Source organism: Pinus tabuliformis, chromosome 7 (genome assembly GCF_031772625.1).
Source record: "Pinus tabuliformis cultivar Carrire ecotype Pingquan chromosome 7, CPIR1, whole genome shotgun sequence".
NCBI classification, from domain to species: domain Eukaryota; kingdom Viridiplantae; phylum Streptophyta; class Pinopsida; order Pinales; family Pinaceae; genus Pinus; species Pinus tabuliformis.
Window position 1 is genome coordinate 1,807,738,220 of NC_142293.1, and position 17,586 is coordinate 1,807,755,805.

A 17,586-nucleotide genomic window follows, 5' to 3' on the forward strand; every position below is an offset into this window, starting at 1 on the left:
AACCCAATTCAAACAAACCCAGGAATCCACTTTACAAGAAGGAAAAGTGAAAACCGCCACGGGTAAAATTTAAAAATACAAATTTCCCGACCATTTGATGCTATTGGCATTTGATACGGGGCATCTTCTACTGACTGTAAAATCTGTTATTTCCTCTCTCTCAAGCTGATCATCCAATCCCAACCGTCCAATTCAAACTTCCAGATTTGAATTCAAAATTCAAATTTCTGACCGTTAGGAGCCTACAAATATAGGAAGCGCAAAGGCCTAGTTGGATTCTTTGGATTGTGCATTTTGTCGAGAGCCGGAAAAATCGAAAGAAGCCCTGTTCCCCGATCCCCATTGGACACAATCTCTGTGTCAAGCCATTCTCTGTGTCATGGCCGGTGAGAAAAGGCAGCCATTGCAGCCGAGCAATAGCGCCAACATCCAACAAGCCAGTAGCAATGGCGTCAAGGGCAAAACCATCGAAGAAACATACCAGAAGAAGACTCAGCTGGAGCACATCCTGCTTCGTCCCGACACCTATGTTGGCTCCATTGAGAAGCATACCCAGTCCCTCTGGGTTTACGAAGGCAATGAGATGGTTCACCGGAGCATCTCATACGTGCCAGGTCTTTACAATATTTTCGATGAGATCCTCGTCAATGCGGCCGATAACAAGCAGCGGGATCCCTCCATGGATTCCATGAAGGTGACCATCAGCGTGGAGGATAATTGCATCAGCGTTTACAACAATGGAGATGGTGTTCCCGTGGAGATTCACCAGGAGGAGGGCGTGTATGTGCCGGAGATGATCTTTGGGCATCTGTTAACGAGCAGTAACTACGATGACTCTGAGAAGAAGACCACCGGTGGAAGGAATGGGTATGGTGCCAAGCTGGCTAATATCTTTTCTACCGAGTTTATTATTGAGACCGCTGATGGGAAGAGGCAGAAAAAGTATAAGCAGGTATGGCTCAGTGCTTATTGTCTCTGCTTTTGCTTAGTTTTGTATGGGGAGTCCAAGGCTTTTAGGGTTTTCAAAGGACATTTGATTATATTTCTACTAACATAGCTGTTTGTCAGAAGTGGCCCGAGTTATATTCCCTTTTTTCTGGACTCGGATAGCTTTAATCTTCCAGATGTGTTCATTTCTTATTATGATTACAGAGCATATCCTTTCTTTTTATGGGTTTGCTGCCTGTTATAAAAGTCCTCACCCGTTACTCAGCTTTGTTCTCTTTTGTCTTTCACAGAGGGTTTGTCTCAGAACGTTCATACCAGGATCTGATCCCTTTTCAGGGTTTTCAGATCAAGAACATTTGCTGTCATTTCTATTGACATGGCTGTTTGTCAAACGTGGTCCGAGTTATATTCTTATATGAGGCTCATTTTTTCCGTCTTTTCCGGACATAGATAGCTTTACTCTTCCAGACTGTTCATTTCTTATTAAGATTACAGAGCATATCCTTTCTTTTATGGTTTTGCTGCCTGTTATCCAGAGTCTTACCCGTAACCCAGTTCTGGCTGCTTTTTTTTGTTCCCTTCTGTAAAGCATTCAATGGATCTCCCAAAAGATTGAATTCTGTTTATACAATGCTTCATGCATTTCCAGTAAAACACTAAAAGCTAGATGCCAAAGGTGTTTGTTAGATGTTGCTTATGAATGCATAGATAAGGTTGGTGTATTTCATATATTCTCATTGCAATATTGAATGCTGAATCTAACTCTTCAATGGTCCATGGATTGAGTTTTAACTCGTTGAGATCTCTGTTTGTATGGTATTGAGCTCAGTAGCAGTATAACAACTTTGAGTTCTAGTATTCATCAAGCTTTGTACCTCAGGAATTGGAATTGGGTTAAGTAGCTACATAACAACTTTGAGTTCTCTTCCAAGTCTGGGTACTTGCCTATGATTTATGGCACATAGGCAAGCCTTGAAAGTGTGAGAATATGCAAGAATAAGCTCATAGGATAAACACCCATTTCACTCTAAGGTCTCTGTGTGTCAGCAACAATGGCGTTCATAAGTGGAGTACTTTCCCATGACAACCCAAAACACTGGTGGAGAGAAGAAACCAAACAAACTGGATGAATTAGGCACTTCCAGGTTTGGTGTCAAAATTCAAGCCATTCCATATCCCTGCTAGAGTAGGATATTTCTTAAGATATAAGTTGGGTTGAATATGTAGCATATATAAAGGTATGGACAGAGACACATGATCAAGAAATTCCATGGTGTTACCTCAGTTGGCTGATGTACCAACCAAAATCCAAGCAGACTGTCCAGTTAAATACCATAACAAAGTACCTATTTCAATGTAATTGATATGTGGAGTAGGGGTCTAAGTGTCTTTACCGAGGTTTTTGCTGCTTTTACTAAATAGAGGACACGGGCTTGACCTCATTTATTGGTAAGTGAATACTTTTAAAACCTTTTCCTTAACAATTGTTAGCATCATAAGTACTCTTAGAATCTACCTTACAAGGAAATAAATGGTGTGAATGTCATGACTAATGTTTTGGCTGAGAGAGTTCCTACAGGACAGAGATTAATGAGGCAGCAGCACTTAAGGAAAGATTAGTGGATTAGTTACAGGAACAGCAGCAAGATGCTAATCAGAATCAGCATTGTGAGAGCTTACTTGGATAGATTTGACATTAATATTAATCAATAACAAATTGTGAAAGGAGGTGATGTGGTGATTGCACACAGGCTGACTTTGCTGTAGGAAAAAGTCAATGATACTCATTGAAAAAGATAAACCTTCAGAGATTTGTCATAGCATAAATTAATTGAAGATAGACATGAGAATTCTTCTACAGGATTCAGAGTGATCTCAGGTGAACTGTGCAGGTTCTGTAGATGTGCTTGATGGAAACATCTCATGCCTGAATGTGCAATCACCATACTTGATTCTAGTTCACCTATACATATGCCATTCATCTTACACTCCCAATACAGACTTGAGTGCATGCTAAACAGAGGTCATATTTATACTCGGTTTTATTTAACTGTGCAGAATTAAGCACTCAGTCCACCCATCTGTTGAAGGGACATTGGTGGTATGCATATGAGGTATAAAAATAAACCACATCACCTGTTGTTTTCTTTTTCTTTATGGGTTTCCAGGGTAACAATTGGCCAGGGTTTCCATATAGGTTTCTATGGTGCAATTGACTATGTTCAGGTTAACAGGCCAGGAGGCTTAAAGTGGTTACACTTCTAGCAATAACCCTGTCAGGTTGAAGTCCAGAATCCTTGAAATTGTCAATATAAGAAAGGACACGGCCTAGTAGACCATATAAGTGACATAGCGTCTTGGGACATATTTTAATGGTAATCCGAATTAAACATGAAACGAATGACATGTCACATGTTCCCCTCAACTTTTGCATTCTGTGCTCAATCTAGGGATAAAGAGAGACTGTTGGAAATACTGAGAGGGGGGTGAACCAATATTTCTTTTAATGTTAATTTGCTAGTTTTCTTTTTATATAGTTTTTTTTGGGCACAATATACCAGAACACTGAAATAATAAAAAATAACTTTATTAATAATGTAAGTGAGGACTCCAATCCTCTTCAACCTGTACAACAAAAACTATTTCTTTCAAGGCTCCAACCTTGAATGAGGACTCCAATCCTCAAGTATCAATCCAGGCTCCAACCTGGTCTCTCACAAGGCTTCAACCTTGTATGAGGACTCCAATCCTCAATTATAAATCCAGACTCCAACCTGGTCTCTTTCAAAGCTCCAACCATAAGCTTCAATAAGATTCCAAGCTTCAATAAGACTCCATCCTTCAACTGCTTCAAAGATTTCAAACCCTGCTTCAAAACATCATCCAAATGACTTCAACACTGCTACAATAGGTTTCTCCACAAACCGCTCCAAAAATGCTTCACATGCTGCTCTAAGAGGTTTTCAAAAAGGTTTCTCCAAAGTCTACTCAAACGATGCTCCAAGTCTGCTACAAAAAATACTTTCAAAGACTGCTACAACAAAGGCTACAAGGTCTGCACACAAGGATATTCAAGTCTGTTCATGAATGCTTCAAAAATCTTCAAAGGTGCTCCAAATAATCTGCTACAAAACTCTTCAATGGCTGCTCAAAGACTATCAAGTTTGCCCACTAGATAGAGGCCCCAAAACTGTTCCAAGTTTGCTCAATTTGGTTTGAGTAGCTCGGTCAAGGTCACAGTCAACTCGGACTTGATGATAGTCTGCACTTCACATGAACTCTAGTTAGATTTCAGCTTCATACCACAGTCAATTCGGACTTGATGACAGGCACTTCTTGACGAGAAAACTTGGTCTCTGTTACAGAAAACCTCAGCCTCTTTTTACAGAAAATATACCATAGACTTAGGCTCTTTTCACAGAGGGTATGCAACAGAAGTTTCAACCTTCTTACAGAGATAAATTACAGAGAAATTCGAACTTAAACCACACATAAACCACAGAGAAATTTGTCCTTCTTGTACAGAGACAAACCACAGAAATTTGGGTTATATCACAAACTTTATTCCACAGGAAATTTGGGCCGAATCATCTTGTCTTCCTTCAATAGATAACAGAGATATGCTTGATCTTTTATGAGATCCAAACTGCTTCTTCTTCTTGCTTCATATCTCCTTTCACTGATCTGAATTTCTGTTTCTTTTCTTCCACAAGTTCTGGTGCATAATGAGGTTGAATGACCTCTTATTTATATAGGCCACAAAGCCCCAAAATAGAGCTGACTTATGACTGCATGCATTTGTTGTGGGCTTTCTTATTTTTGATCGATATCATGTGCCTTTGGACAATTCATGGTATGAACTGAGTCATTATTTATTGGTAAATAATGTCAATTTGAGTGTGATACTGATCCTTGTACTTAGCGATTTGCCTCTTTTTTCATTTGAATAGACAGGCCATTTTCCTCGTCTATTTGTCTTAAAAACCAAAATGGTGGCAAAGTCTTACCATCTTCACAGATAGCCCTGGTTCTGGTTTGATTTACTTGGTATAATTAAGTTAGGACAACCAAACAAACGTCTCTTTTTACAACAATCCTTCTCATAGGCAGAGATCTTTTTGCAACAGTCCTTCTCATAGGCAGAGATCTTTTTGCACAATCCTTCTTGTAGGCAAAGATTTGTTTCCTTATTTGGGGTACAATTAATGGTAGAAAGTAACTCCTTTAGCTTGGGCCATCAATGACAACAATGACAAATTCTCAACAATCTCCCCCTTTGTCATTGATGGCAATACTCCTGCCATTTCTCCTCTTTTTGGTATTCTCTCCCCCTTTGACATCAATAGCAAATGAGGTGCTCCCCCCGTCTGCATCTCCCTATATGACTTGCCAGCTACTTCTTCTTGCTTCATTTACTTCAAACTTTCATCACAAATGAGGTGCTCCCCCTGTATGCATCTCTCTATATGACTTGTCAGCTACTTCTTCTTGCTTCATTTACTTCAAGCTTTCATCCCTAACCACATAATACTGTGTGATTGCAAATAGGCCTGCAATTTATATTGGTATGAGGTAAGGCAAACCATATGAATAATGCTTCAGCCTTCAGCATGTAAGGCAGAGTTCCCTTGCACCAGGCTGTAACCCTGTGATAATACATTCATTTCAATTTATAGAAATCTCTGGAGCATTTGCAAGCTTGTAGGTTTCCTACATACTGTTTCAACACCACTAATGCCCAAGCATGCCAGTACCATGTATGAGAACATTATAGTGCACAGGAATGTGAATTAATTTTGGGTCTTCATATGTTTATAGCAGTAACATATGAAGACCCGAAATTAATTCACATTCCTGTGCACTATAATGTTCTCATACATAACCCTGTAGAGACTACGATATCATGTGGTATTCTACTTGGATGACCAATCTCTGTCCACGATTTCAAAGGCTGTGGAACTGGAGAATGTGGTCCTCGGAGTTGTTTTGAGGTTGGAGGATGAAAGGGTTGGTACTTTGCCTCTGAATTGAAGACCACTCAGTTTCGTTGGAGTGAAGAAATATTGATGAGGTATAGGGATGAGTTTGGCTATTGGGTTTTGGTGTTGAGAGCCATCAGATGTGGTGGTATACTCATGAGAGAGTGCATTCTGGATATGCGTTGTCCAAAATAAAGTGGAGGCCCCAAGCTGTAATGTAATTTTGTGGGGCGGGGGGGGTGCTGTGTCATCCAAAGCCAAATTAGAAGCAGGCCTGGCTGGGAGACTATCTTTCAAAATTGACAAGGTATTATTTCTATCAATTAGAATGCACATCCTCAGGTGTTCAAGAATAATTAATAGAACAGTCAGCTAGATGAGCAGATCCAATTTAGAGAATCTCACTCAGATCTACTTGACATCACCTCCATGATTTAAATAATGATTGGAGGAGTCTTAATACTCCAGAGTCCAGGTCACTTAACATGACAGAAACTAAGGCAGCCAAAGAACAATATCCCATCACTCCCATGCCACATATATATGTTTAGGTATAGTTGGAAGGACACATACCTTTCCTGTAACTAATTCAGCAAGGTTGTCATTACAAGTTTTGGGCTATGTTCACTGCCCTGGTATTGAAAGGTATACAGGTTGTTCACCTTAATTACACACATCAATGCATATGTATGTTCAGGGTTTAAGCTCACAGGCCTGTAGCTATAATGCAGTGAATTCATTTCTGAGCAAATTCCAAGTCCAGCATTTGTTCAAGCCAAACAGTCATAAGGTTCTGAGTATCTTATGGTCAAGCATCTCATCAAAAATGCATTCCATCACATTTTATCAATACCCATGCACTATCAAAAGACACGACTCTGTTCCTTCTCCTTGTTATCAAAGGACACGACTTTCTATACGTTAATTTATACAATCTTAATTCTTATTCTATTCTCTATGTACTTTCTAAATCCTAATCCAACATATCCTACATCCAACTTCTGCATATCCAAAGATCTTCATACTTCCACCTTCATACGTTTCTCACAACAAGACCCAAATATAAACCAAGGCTCTGGAGGAGAAACAAGAAGAGAGGAGTGTAGTGACCAACCTGATCTAATAATACTACAAACTAAAACATAACTCTCACTTATTGTTTGTAGCTTCTTGGGGGTGAATGTGACAATGCTATATATATCATAAGGATCTGGAATCTGATATCTCCTCTTTGTTGTGGGCTGCTGGTTCTAGGGTGAGAAAAAGTGATATAAAAGTCCTCTAAAAACGAAGGTGAAGGGTGTCATAGTGAGGTGGTTTGCCAGTTGCTTGTATCTATATAAACTATAAACGGATCTTTACTATAAAGTATTCTAAAGAATTTCTTCAACTTACTTTAATATCCTTTTAACTCGTCCTCTTCTCAAAGACCCATATATAAATAAAGCATTGTTCATCTTTTCAAAGCTCATGTCTTAAGCATTCCATTAATAACAATAACAAAAAGAAGGATGATGATTCCGATGTATGTAATTTCTAGTTCTTGTTGCCTATGAAGTTTAAGGAGTTTAATCCCTCAAGAGTAAAACAGTAAAAGGAATTTAAGTCTCGGTCGTATTGTTAGTTCCTAATCTCCTACTAACAAAGACATTCCGCTATCTTTTTTCAGGAGTCAAGACTAAACTGTATGTAATGCAAAACATACTTTCTTTGTCCAAGATTTCCCTACTTGTAATAGATTACTACAACCACATATACTACAAAAAGAAACCAATAACTCCTAATTATTATTCTGATGCCTTTGTGAGTTACTGATTAGATAATATAAACAAAAGAGTTATTCTTTATTCCAAGTGATACTAAACTAATAATAAGACTAATCATACTATTCTTGTTTGTACGTATCTCTGTATCTTTTCTATCTAAAGTAAATCTAATGAGGAAAAATTGCTTGTCCTAATCAAGTGGGGTGAGGATCTAGGGCGACCAATGGGAGAGGAAGGCCTAAATGAGGCACACACTTCTTCTGCTGCTAGGGCCTGGGTTTTTAATAGGATAACCACAGGGATATGTTGCAAGAACAGGGGAATAATTGGTTCTATGCAATGCCATGATCTTCTTTACAAGAGTTGCTGCTAATCCCTTGAATGTATCTTGTTTTTTTTTTTTGCTTCTAGGATGGACCTACTTAGTCCTTCAACAACTAGAAGAAATAAATAAGGAGACAAGGGACAACCTTGTTTTAAGTTTTAACCCTCTTGAGGGTCTTAAGAAATTAGAGGCTGAACCATTTATAAGAAATGCATAAGAAGCTTAAGTTACACATCCCATAATCTAATTTACCAGTGGTAATTTGAAACTAATATGGATAAAAAGAAGTATCAGATGGAGCCAAGACACCCTTTATAAGCCTTGGAGAGGTTCAACTTGATCACCATTATTGTAACATTTTTGACTTGAATAATATGGAGGCCCTCTTGTGCTGAAACAATTGCTTCATGGATCTGACGATCCTCTAGAGAACCAAGCGGTTCTGTTATATGAACTTACAAAGTAGTGCTTTCAATCTGACAGCCAAAACCTTAGCCATTATCTTATAAATACAATTAGACAAAGAAGTGGGTCTAAAAGCATAAAAAGACTCAGGTTGATCCACCTTTGGAATGAGTGCAATAGAGGTCCAGATGAAGGAGCGAGGAGCCTTACTAAAGCTTCTCATTTCTTCCACTACCTGAAGTAAGTTGTCTCCCAACAATTCAACAAATCCCAGGTAGAACTACACAGTCCACCCATAGGGATTGGGACTCTTGTCCTTATGGAAAGTGGACAAACACATTCAAAAGTGCTTTTCTGGACAGATCACCATTGCTGGAACTTTGTTGACTTGAATAGTGTAGAGGCCCTCTTGTGCTGAAACAATTGCGTCATAGATTTGACAATCCTCTAGAAAACCAAACTGTTCTGGTTAGATGAAGTTAGAAAGTAGTGATTTCAATCTCACAGACAAAACCTTAGCCATTATCTTATAAATCCAATTACATAAAGCAGTGGGTCTAAAAGCATCAAAAGACCCAAGTTGATCCACCTTTGGTATGAGTGCAATAAAGGTCGAGTTGAAGGAGCCAGGAACCTTACTAGAGCTTCTCATTTCTTCCACTACCTGAAGTAAGTCCTCTCCCAACACTTCAACAAATCCCAGGTAGAATACTAGAATCCCATTCCAAGAGTTGCAGAGGTGATTCCAGCTGATTCAACAGACACGGTTCTATAAACTAGCTGCAACTATTGAAATGGTTTCTGTTAAATCATGGATTAACCAGGACCAGAAACCTTCAAATGGATTTCTGTAAATTTCATCTGGAACTTGCACTTCGTCTCATCCTCTTGGATCTCATGCCATTTGGGTGGGGTTGACCAGTGTTAGGAGGAATCGTGGTGGACAGCTTAATAGTCAATTGGCCTTACGGTTGAACCAAATCTTGTTCCTCTGCTTGTCATTTTATGAATCTGTGCTTGTATTTTATTGAAAGAGTGTCTGTCTGCTTGTATCCTTGATTGGTAATTGTTGTTACTGTTTGAAAATCCACATGTTTGCCTCTAATTCTGGTGCTTTCATATACAGGTTTTCAAGAACAATATGGGTGTTAAGTTGGACCCGGTCATTACAAAGTGCAAGCCAGGAGAGAATTGGACCAAGGTCACATTTAAGCCTGATTTGATGAAGTTTAACATGACCCATCTGGAAGATGATGTTGTTGCCCTGATGAGGAAGAGAGTTGTGGATGTAGCTGGATGCCTTGGGAAGACAGTTAAGGTTGAGTTGAATGGACAACGGTTGCCTGTCAAGACTTTTCAAGACTATATTGGCCTATACCTGCAAACAGCTTCCAAATCGAAGCCAGAGCCTCTACCAAGGTCTTGTTGACTTGATTGATGTTTTAGTTCTGTAAGACTTTTCCTGGTATAAATGTCAATTTTCATATCATCATTAACATGTTATTGGTTTTTCAGAATCTATGAAAAAGTAAGTGACAGATGGGAGATTTGTGTGAGCCTAAGTGATGGACAGTTTCAACAGGCAAGTTAATCATATTAAATCTCTTTCCAAATTATGAGCTGGTTTGTGTTTGAACTTTGGACATTAGATGCAATCACTTATAAATTTCTCTTCTGTCAAACACTAGTTCTTAGTTTTTAAGCATGATTCTGGTTTATGATGACTGCTTACAGTTTTGTTAAGTGCTTTAGGTCATGACTCTGGTTACTTTGGTTTGTAATGCCTACATATGTTTTGATGTGTATTCAGGTCAGCTTTGTTAATGGAATAGCTACCATTAAAGGTGGTTCCCACGTTGATTTAGTAGCAAACCAGATAACGACCCATTTGATGAACATTGTAAATAAGAAGAACAAGACAGCTGCGGTGAAAGCACACACGATCAAGAATCATTTATGGATCTTTGTCAATTCTTTGATTGACAATCCTGCTTTTGATTCCCAAACGAAGGAGACACTGACAACTCGTCAGAACAGCTTTGGTTCAAAGTGTGAACTCTCTCAAGAGTTTTTGAAGAAAGGTACTTATTTTCTATCAAAGTTTATTCATCTCTTTGTGTTTAAGTGAACTTTTTAATCAAAGGCAAGTTCTGTCATATCTGGTGCCCAAGGGTAATGCTTGATTTGGTGATTGCAGTTGCTAAATGTGGAGTAGTTGAGAACATATTATCATGGGCTGACTTCAAACAGAGCAAGGATCTTAAGAAAACTGATGGAACCAAGAGACAAAGGTTAACTGGTATAACCAAGCTTGATGATGCAAATGATGCAGGGAGCAAGAATTCTGAGAAATGTACCCTGATTTTAACAGAGGGAGATTCAGCTAAGGCCCTTGCGGTAAATGCATTTGCATCATCTGGGGTTAGTGTTGTTGTAGGTTTTCACATCATTTGCCAATTTGAATTTGTTTTTTGGCTTTCTTTGTACTTCAGATGGCAGGGTTGGCTGTTGTTGGTCGAAACCATTATGGTGTGTTTCCTCTCAGAGGTAAGTTGCTGAATGTAAGGGAAGCCAGCCATAAACAGATCATGGAAAATGCGGAGATTCAACATATCAAGCAAATCCTTGGTCTGCAGCATGGAAAGGAGTATGATAGTGTCAAATCTCTGAGATATGGCCATCTTATGATTATGACAGATCAGGTAAATGCTGTATTAGATAACTGTAGTTTCTATGTTAGTTTGGAAGATATGATGATTGAAAATTAGATTATCCTTTGCTTGTTGTAGGATCATGATGGTTCACACATTAAAGGATTGCTGATCAACTTTATACACTCTTTCTGGCCATCTCTGCTCAAGATTCCTTCATTTCTTGTTGAATTCATTACTCCTATTGTCAAGGTAAGTGTTCTCATTGAGTCCTCAACTCAACGTTATGAAGATGCATATATTTTTAATTCCCATCGAGTATGAAGCCCTGCTGGTCCTATTTGGTTTTTTGATCCAGGCAACCCATAAAGATGGACGGGTATTGTCTTTCTATACCATGCCTGAGTATGAATCATGGAGAGAATCTCTGGGTGGAACAGCATCAGGATGGACCATAAAGTACTATAAAGTAATGCTATATTATATTTTCTTTGTATATTTTGTAGTCCTAGCTCTATTTTTACTAGGGTCAGCTATTTTTGGTTTTGCCATTCATTCCTGGAATTATGCAGGGTCTCGGTACAAGTACTTCTAAAGAGGGGAAAGAATATTTTAAAAATTTGGACAGACATAAAAAAGACTTCATGTGGATTAATGAGGAAGATGGAGATGCGATTGAATTGGCCTTCAGCAAGAAGAAAATAGAGGCCAGAAAGAACTGGCTAAGACATTTTGAGGTAATGAAATTAGTTTCCATAATAAGTAAAATGTTGTTGAATGGAAGAATGCTAATTTGCTCATGATGCTAACATTAATGAATCTAATGGCAGCCGGGAACATATTTGGACCAGACTGACAAACTTATCAAATACAGCGACTTTGTAAACAAGGAACTGATCCTATTTTCCATGGCTGATTTGCAAAGATCCATCCCATCCATGGTTGATGGTTTGAAACCAGGGCAAAGAAAAATATTGTTTTGTTCTTTCAAGAGAAATTTTGTTACGCAAGCAAAGGTTGCCTCATCTTACCATGAAATTATTTACTTCCCACTTTTTTATGGTTTATCGTACTTTTAGAATTTACACTAGTAATGTTGTTCCCTTCAACAGGTGGCTCAATTCTCGGGTTATGTCTCAGAGCATTCTGCTTACCACCACGGTGAGCAGAGTCTTGCTAGCACAATCATTGGAATGGCACAAGATTTTGTTGGAAGTAACAACATTAACCTTCTTGCTCCACTTGGACAATTTGGTACCAGAGCCCAGGTGAGAAATTCAGGAATATAGTTGCTTTTGAAATCTTAATGATCTTTACCACTGCTATTTATACTGGCATCTAAATGAAACCTCCTGCCTATGGTGGGTCATTTATCACAGGGTGGAAAAGATCATGCAAGTGCTCGATATGTTTTCACATGCCTATCACCAATAACACGCTTCTTGTTCCCAAAAGATGATGATGTACTCTTGGACTACTTGAATGAAGACGGCCAGAAAATTGAGCCAACGTGGTAAGTAGTTTGGTACAGAAGGATGATAAATTGTTGTATTCAGAAATGTTGCATAAGTTGATAGGCAGGTACAGAAGGACGATGAATTGGGATTCAGGAATTTTTTATAACCCTGGGGAAGTCTTGTACATCAGGAGTTTGTGTTATATACTGCAAACATGGGTTTTCATTGGTATTCTGTGTGTGGCTCAGGTATGTGCCAATTATCCCAATGGTCCTTGTGAATGGAAGTGAAGGAATTGGAACTGGTTGGAGTTCCTTTGTGCCTAACTACAACCCAAGGGATATTGCCACAAATATAAGGCGCATGCTTAATGATGAACCCTTGCAGCCAATGACACCTTGGTACAAGGGTTTTAAGGTAATATTCTGTCCATTATTCAATAAAGAGATTTGTAGAATATTTTACAAATTTGAGTCAACTTGCGTTTTCACTTTTAATCTTGGGTGTGTTCAGGGTACAATTGAACAAACAGCTGTAAAGGAAAATAATTGTGTGACTTACACGATTACTGGCATCATAGAGGAAATTAATGAGACGACATTGAGAATTACAGAGCTGCCTGTTCGCAAGTGGACTCAGGATTACAAGGAATTTTTGGAAGCATTGATGACTGGGAATGATAAGATTAAAGATCCTTTCATAAGGGTAGGTTGCTGTCATTCATCCAAATAGGTTATGCCTAAGAAATTTTAAATATTGTGAAATGATTTTCTAATGAAAATATTTGTTTTCCAGGACTACAAGGAATACAATACTGATACCAGGGTCCATTTTGAGGTGTCACTGTCTGAAGAGAATATGAATATTGCACGTCAAGAAGGTCTTTTAAAGAAATTCAAATTGACTACTACAGTCAGTACAAGTAACATGCATCTTTTTGACTCAAAGGGAATCATTCATAAATACGAGACCCCTGAGCAAGGTACATTCCTGAAACTCATCATTCTTTGGTTTTCTGGTAGGTTTCAATTCTTGTTCTAAGGGATTACCTCATAAACTTGCAGTTCTGGAGGACTTCTATCATATCCGACTGGAATTCTATGAAAAGAGAAAGGTAGGTGTTTTATTTATGGTCCTCTTTAGCCAGAGCCTTCTTTCTGGCTGACCATTATCAACGCATTTGTTTTCTGCCATATCTGTGCCTGCTCTCTTTGTTGTATTTTTACCTGTAGGATTCTGTTGCCTTGATATTGTTGCTATTGGTTTGAGCTTAGTGTACTATGTTTTCAAGAACTTGTTTTGGCAATGCTTCTTCAAAAGTTGCCATGGATTGAAAATTTGAAAGCCCCACGTGTTTTTATTTCATATAATGAACACCAAGATTTTGGGATGAGCACTCCTAACATTGAGTTGAAATTGTGAATTCAGAAAGTCCAATTGGACAACCTTCAGCTTGATTTGCTGAAATTGGCCAATAAAGTTAGATTCATACTGGGAGTTGTAAATGGAGAAATCATAGTGAACAACAGGAAACGTGCAGAGTTGCTGCTTGAATTGAAGAACAAAGGTTTCACTCCATTCCCCAAGAAGGGAAAACCTGTTGAGGCAGCTATTGCTGGGGCAATAGCAGAGGATGAAGAGTCTCCTGAAGACAACAGTGAGACAGTAAAGGGTGTTCGTGCTGGAGATTATGAGTATCTTCTATCCATGGCAATTGGAACATTGACTTTAGAAAAAGTCCAGCAATTATGTGCTGAGAAAGACAAGCTTGAGGATGATGTTGAGGAGCTTAAAAGGGCAACACCCAAATCTCTATGGTGCAAAGACCTGGATGCTTTTACAAAGGAGTTGGATGTATGTTCTGCATCTTTTGACACTTTTGGTAGATCCAGATTTGTGTTGATTCTTCCTGTCTGAGAAGTGAGTTGCTTCATCCAACTTATGGCTTTTGGAATATTTGGTTTCTCATTTGTTTGTAAATTTTGTAGGCTCAAGAACTGCAGGAGGCCAAGGATGATGAATATGAGTTGAGCAACATGGGAAATGATGCTGCAAGAATCTTCAGACAAGTAGGCAAAAACCAGAGAAAAAATACCAAAAAAACTGTAACTGCTGAAAAAACTGATTCTCAATCAACCACCAACAATCAGGCATCGATTGCCTCTGTTACTACAACTAATGCACAGAAGGGTAATGTTGTTTTTAATCAACAGTGATTTAAATTCACTGCTATATAAATGGCAGTCCTGTGTTTTTTGACATATGCCTGACATCTATCTGCAGAAATTGCAAAACCTAAGCGTGGAGGTGGCAAGAAAGGGGCTCTGAAAAAGCAAATGGTTTGTTGAAGTTACTCTCTATTTATTTCCCTGGGTTCCAATTTATGTTGTTGTTTAACATGGATGATGTGAATCGGATCTTTTCAGGAAGTGGAAAGCGACGAGGATGATGAATTAGATACCAGCCTGCAGGATCGGTTGGCTTCTTATAACAATGGCTTGTCAGCAGATCAATCAGGTTCCTCATCATATTTTTTCTGAGGCAATTCATATTGCTGAAGAGAGAACATTTGTTATTTGAGCACTTCAGCCTCTTCTAATAGAAATTTGCCTTTCGTAATCTGAGTACTTGTGTTTTTTGCAATTTGCAGTTGGTGAGGATCAGGGAAGCAAACAAAATTCACCAACTGAAGATTTCAAACCAAAGCAGAAAGAGACCACTAGACGGGCAAAAAAGGCAGCCCCCGTATATGTTGATATGTCAGATGAGGATGATACAATGGGAACCATTCCAGAAGAAGAAGAAGAAAAAGAAAATGAAGAGGTGGGCGAGAAACAACCAAGGAGGGTGGGTGCAAAAGGGAAGAAGGCTGCCAATGGGAGAACAAAGAAGGCTGCCACTATTGCCAGTGACAGTGATTCTGATCTTGGAATTGATGAAGATGACGACACTGATTATGAGGAAGCCATTCCTAGGAAGGGTTCAAAGAAGTCTGCTGCTGATAAGGCCTCCAAGCCCTCGAAAACAAACCTTAAAAAGTCTAATTCTACAACTACTGCCCCTGTACCTAGAAAGAGAGGAGGACCCAAAAGGCCAACCCAAGGACAAAAGCTGATTGATGAAATGCTAAAGCCTAGTTCTGTTGAAGATGCTGATGATTCTGTACAGCCATCACCTTACAAAAAATCCCCTGAGAAAAAAGTGAGAAAAATGAGACCATCTCCTTTCAACAAGAAAAGTGGATCAGTAATGTCAAAACTGACGCAGGAGAGTGATACAAGTCCTCCTAGTGCAAATGGCTCTGCTGGATCTTCGTCCAACACTCCTGAAGAAGTTGATGAAGTTCCAAAGCCAGTTGGGCGAAGCAGGCCACAGAGAGCGACTCGAGCTCCTGTGCAGTATGTTTTGAGTGAGAGCAGCGATGAAGATGAAGATGAAGATGAAGTTGAGATCAGTGATTCAGATTTTGTAGAAGATGATGATTAAAGACAGCTTACTTTATTGATACAAATCCTTATAATATTGCATCTTGGGGTCAAAGTAACTATTGGGTGAAGTGTGACCGTACAGCACAGGTATACAAGTGTCAGAGATGGAAGCTGACTGCAGATGGAAGTGTGGTGGAGGTTTCTTAGTTCACTTGAAATCAACTCTACTCATGCTCAAGTTTGGGACTGCTGAAATGGAAACACTATGCCTTTATTTTAGGAACTCGCTGAAGTTAGGCTAGTTTGAATCCTGTTTAGTATCTGCTACCAAATCTCTCTATGATCAAGGGAATCATTTGGAGACTTTGAAGTTTGAAATGTACTCATGGAGTAAACTAGGAGATTAGACACTAGTACATTTGTTAAAATTGCTGTTATTTTCAAAAATTCTGTTTTGAATTATTTCCCATAATTTGAATATAAGTTCCTGTTGGATTCCTAATTCCTAGCTTTGTTTGTTAGTTTCTCTGTGTTTAAGCATTTTATGCAGTCTCTGTAGTAGTTTGACATTTACTGTAGCAGACTTTTGGCTCTAGTAGATTTCCAGATTCGGTATCATGGTTATTTTGCTGCACTTTAAGTTGTGCTATGATTCTTATTCATTCCTTGCAATTGTATGATGCCTGATGGGCTGACCCATGTTTATCGTAGTGGAGCCTCCATTATTAAGCAGTCAAGTCAAAGTCTGTCAAACCATTGTCATTTTATTACACAGTGAAAACCTGCTTGCCTTCATTAACACTTGTCTGAGAAGAGGGTGTAACACTTGCCTGAGAAGATGGGCGAGCGGTAGATTACGAGGTCGATGTAATCTTTATTTACTGCTCATTAGAAACAATTTACATCCTGTAGCTGCATATATTTTGCTTTGCATCTCATAAGATTTCATGACTTGGGTTGCCAAATTAAAAGGGTTGTAATATTGCATTTCCAGTGTATTGTTCCAGCATGCCACCTTTTGGCGCTGTTGCCAGGAAGGTGCTAGTTTATGGGATAAAGTTGCTTTACTGTAAATCTAGTAGGGTTAGTGGGAGCTTCCTTTCTTCAAACCCCATAAAAATAGGGGAAATAGTCTAAAAGTCCATGATTTGGTGCAGCAATCCCAAGCACTTCATCCGATCTTCCAAATCCTGCTCCACTCTATCATTTACGAACTCGCCCGAAATCCAAAGTCAAGAGTAACAAAATTTTCTGATTTTTTAAAATCGCTGAATAATGCAAACAAATTATCCACGCTACCCATCCATGCCTCAATCCTGGTCGAATGGCCGAACTTTCTACCGGCCCACGCTGGTTCAGGAGTTTGGCTCGGGGAATCAAACGGGTACTTGATGCCGCAGACATTACTTGGCACGACTTGCGACTAGTTCTATGCTCAACTCATTTGGAAACCCCACTCACGGGTTCCACCTTGAGTCGGGGTCGGGACTTACGATGTCGTCGGGGATCGCTACCGGCTAAGGTCGGGATGCCGGATTCCGATTCCCTTCCCGTGACTTCTCTATTGAAGCTTGAAGGCCGAGAACGCAGTCAATAGACGAGTTCACAGTGGGGTTCTCTTCTTGTT

General features: G+C 39.1%; 1 protein-coding gene across 1 annotated transcript; it reads left to right on the top strand.

Annotated features, from left to right (window-relative positions):
• The first annotated feature begins 251 nt into the window (after positions 1-251).
• On the top strand, positions 252-16,461 carry LOC149255600 (DNA topoisomerase 2-like). The gene is made up of 21 exons (XM_089460527.1): positions 252-952; positions 9,550-9,842; positions 9,939-10,005; positions 10,234-10,504; positions 10,621-10,820; positions 10,916-11,125; positions 11,213-11,326; positions 11,433-11,543; positions 11,647-11,811; positions 11,905-12,090; positions 12,187-12,342; positions 12,454-12,587; positions 12,780-12,948; positions 13,045-13,236; positions 13,327-13,513; positions 13,596-13,645; positions 13,960-14,385; positions 14,520-14,721; positions 14,815-14,870; positions 14,958-15,048; positions 15,182-16,461. Exons 1-21 carry the CDS (start codon positions 380-382, stop codon positions 16,015-16,017), a joined length of 4,689 nt encoding a protein of 1,562 aa, XP_089316653.1. The 5' UTR covers positions 252-379; the 3' UTR covers positions 16,018-16,461.
• The last annotated feature ends 1,125 nt before the right edge of the window (positions 16,462-17,586 follow it).

Coding starts and splice junctions, on each gene's coding strand:
- LOC149255600 (XM_089460527.1), top strand. CDS start 380: ATGGCCGGTGAGAAAAGGCAGCCATTGCAGCCGAGCAATAGCGCCAAC. Junction 14,871..14,957: donor GGGCTCTGAAAAAGCAAATG/GTTTGTTGAAGT, acceptor GGATCTTTTCAG/GAAGTGGAAAGCGACGAGGA. Junction 15,049..15,181: donor CTTGTCAGCAGATCAATCAG/GTTCCTCATCAT, acceptor TGCAATTTGCAG/TTGGTGAGGATCAGGGAAGC.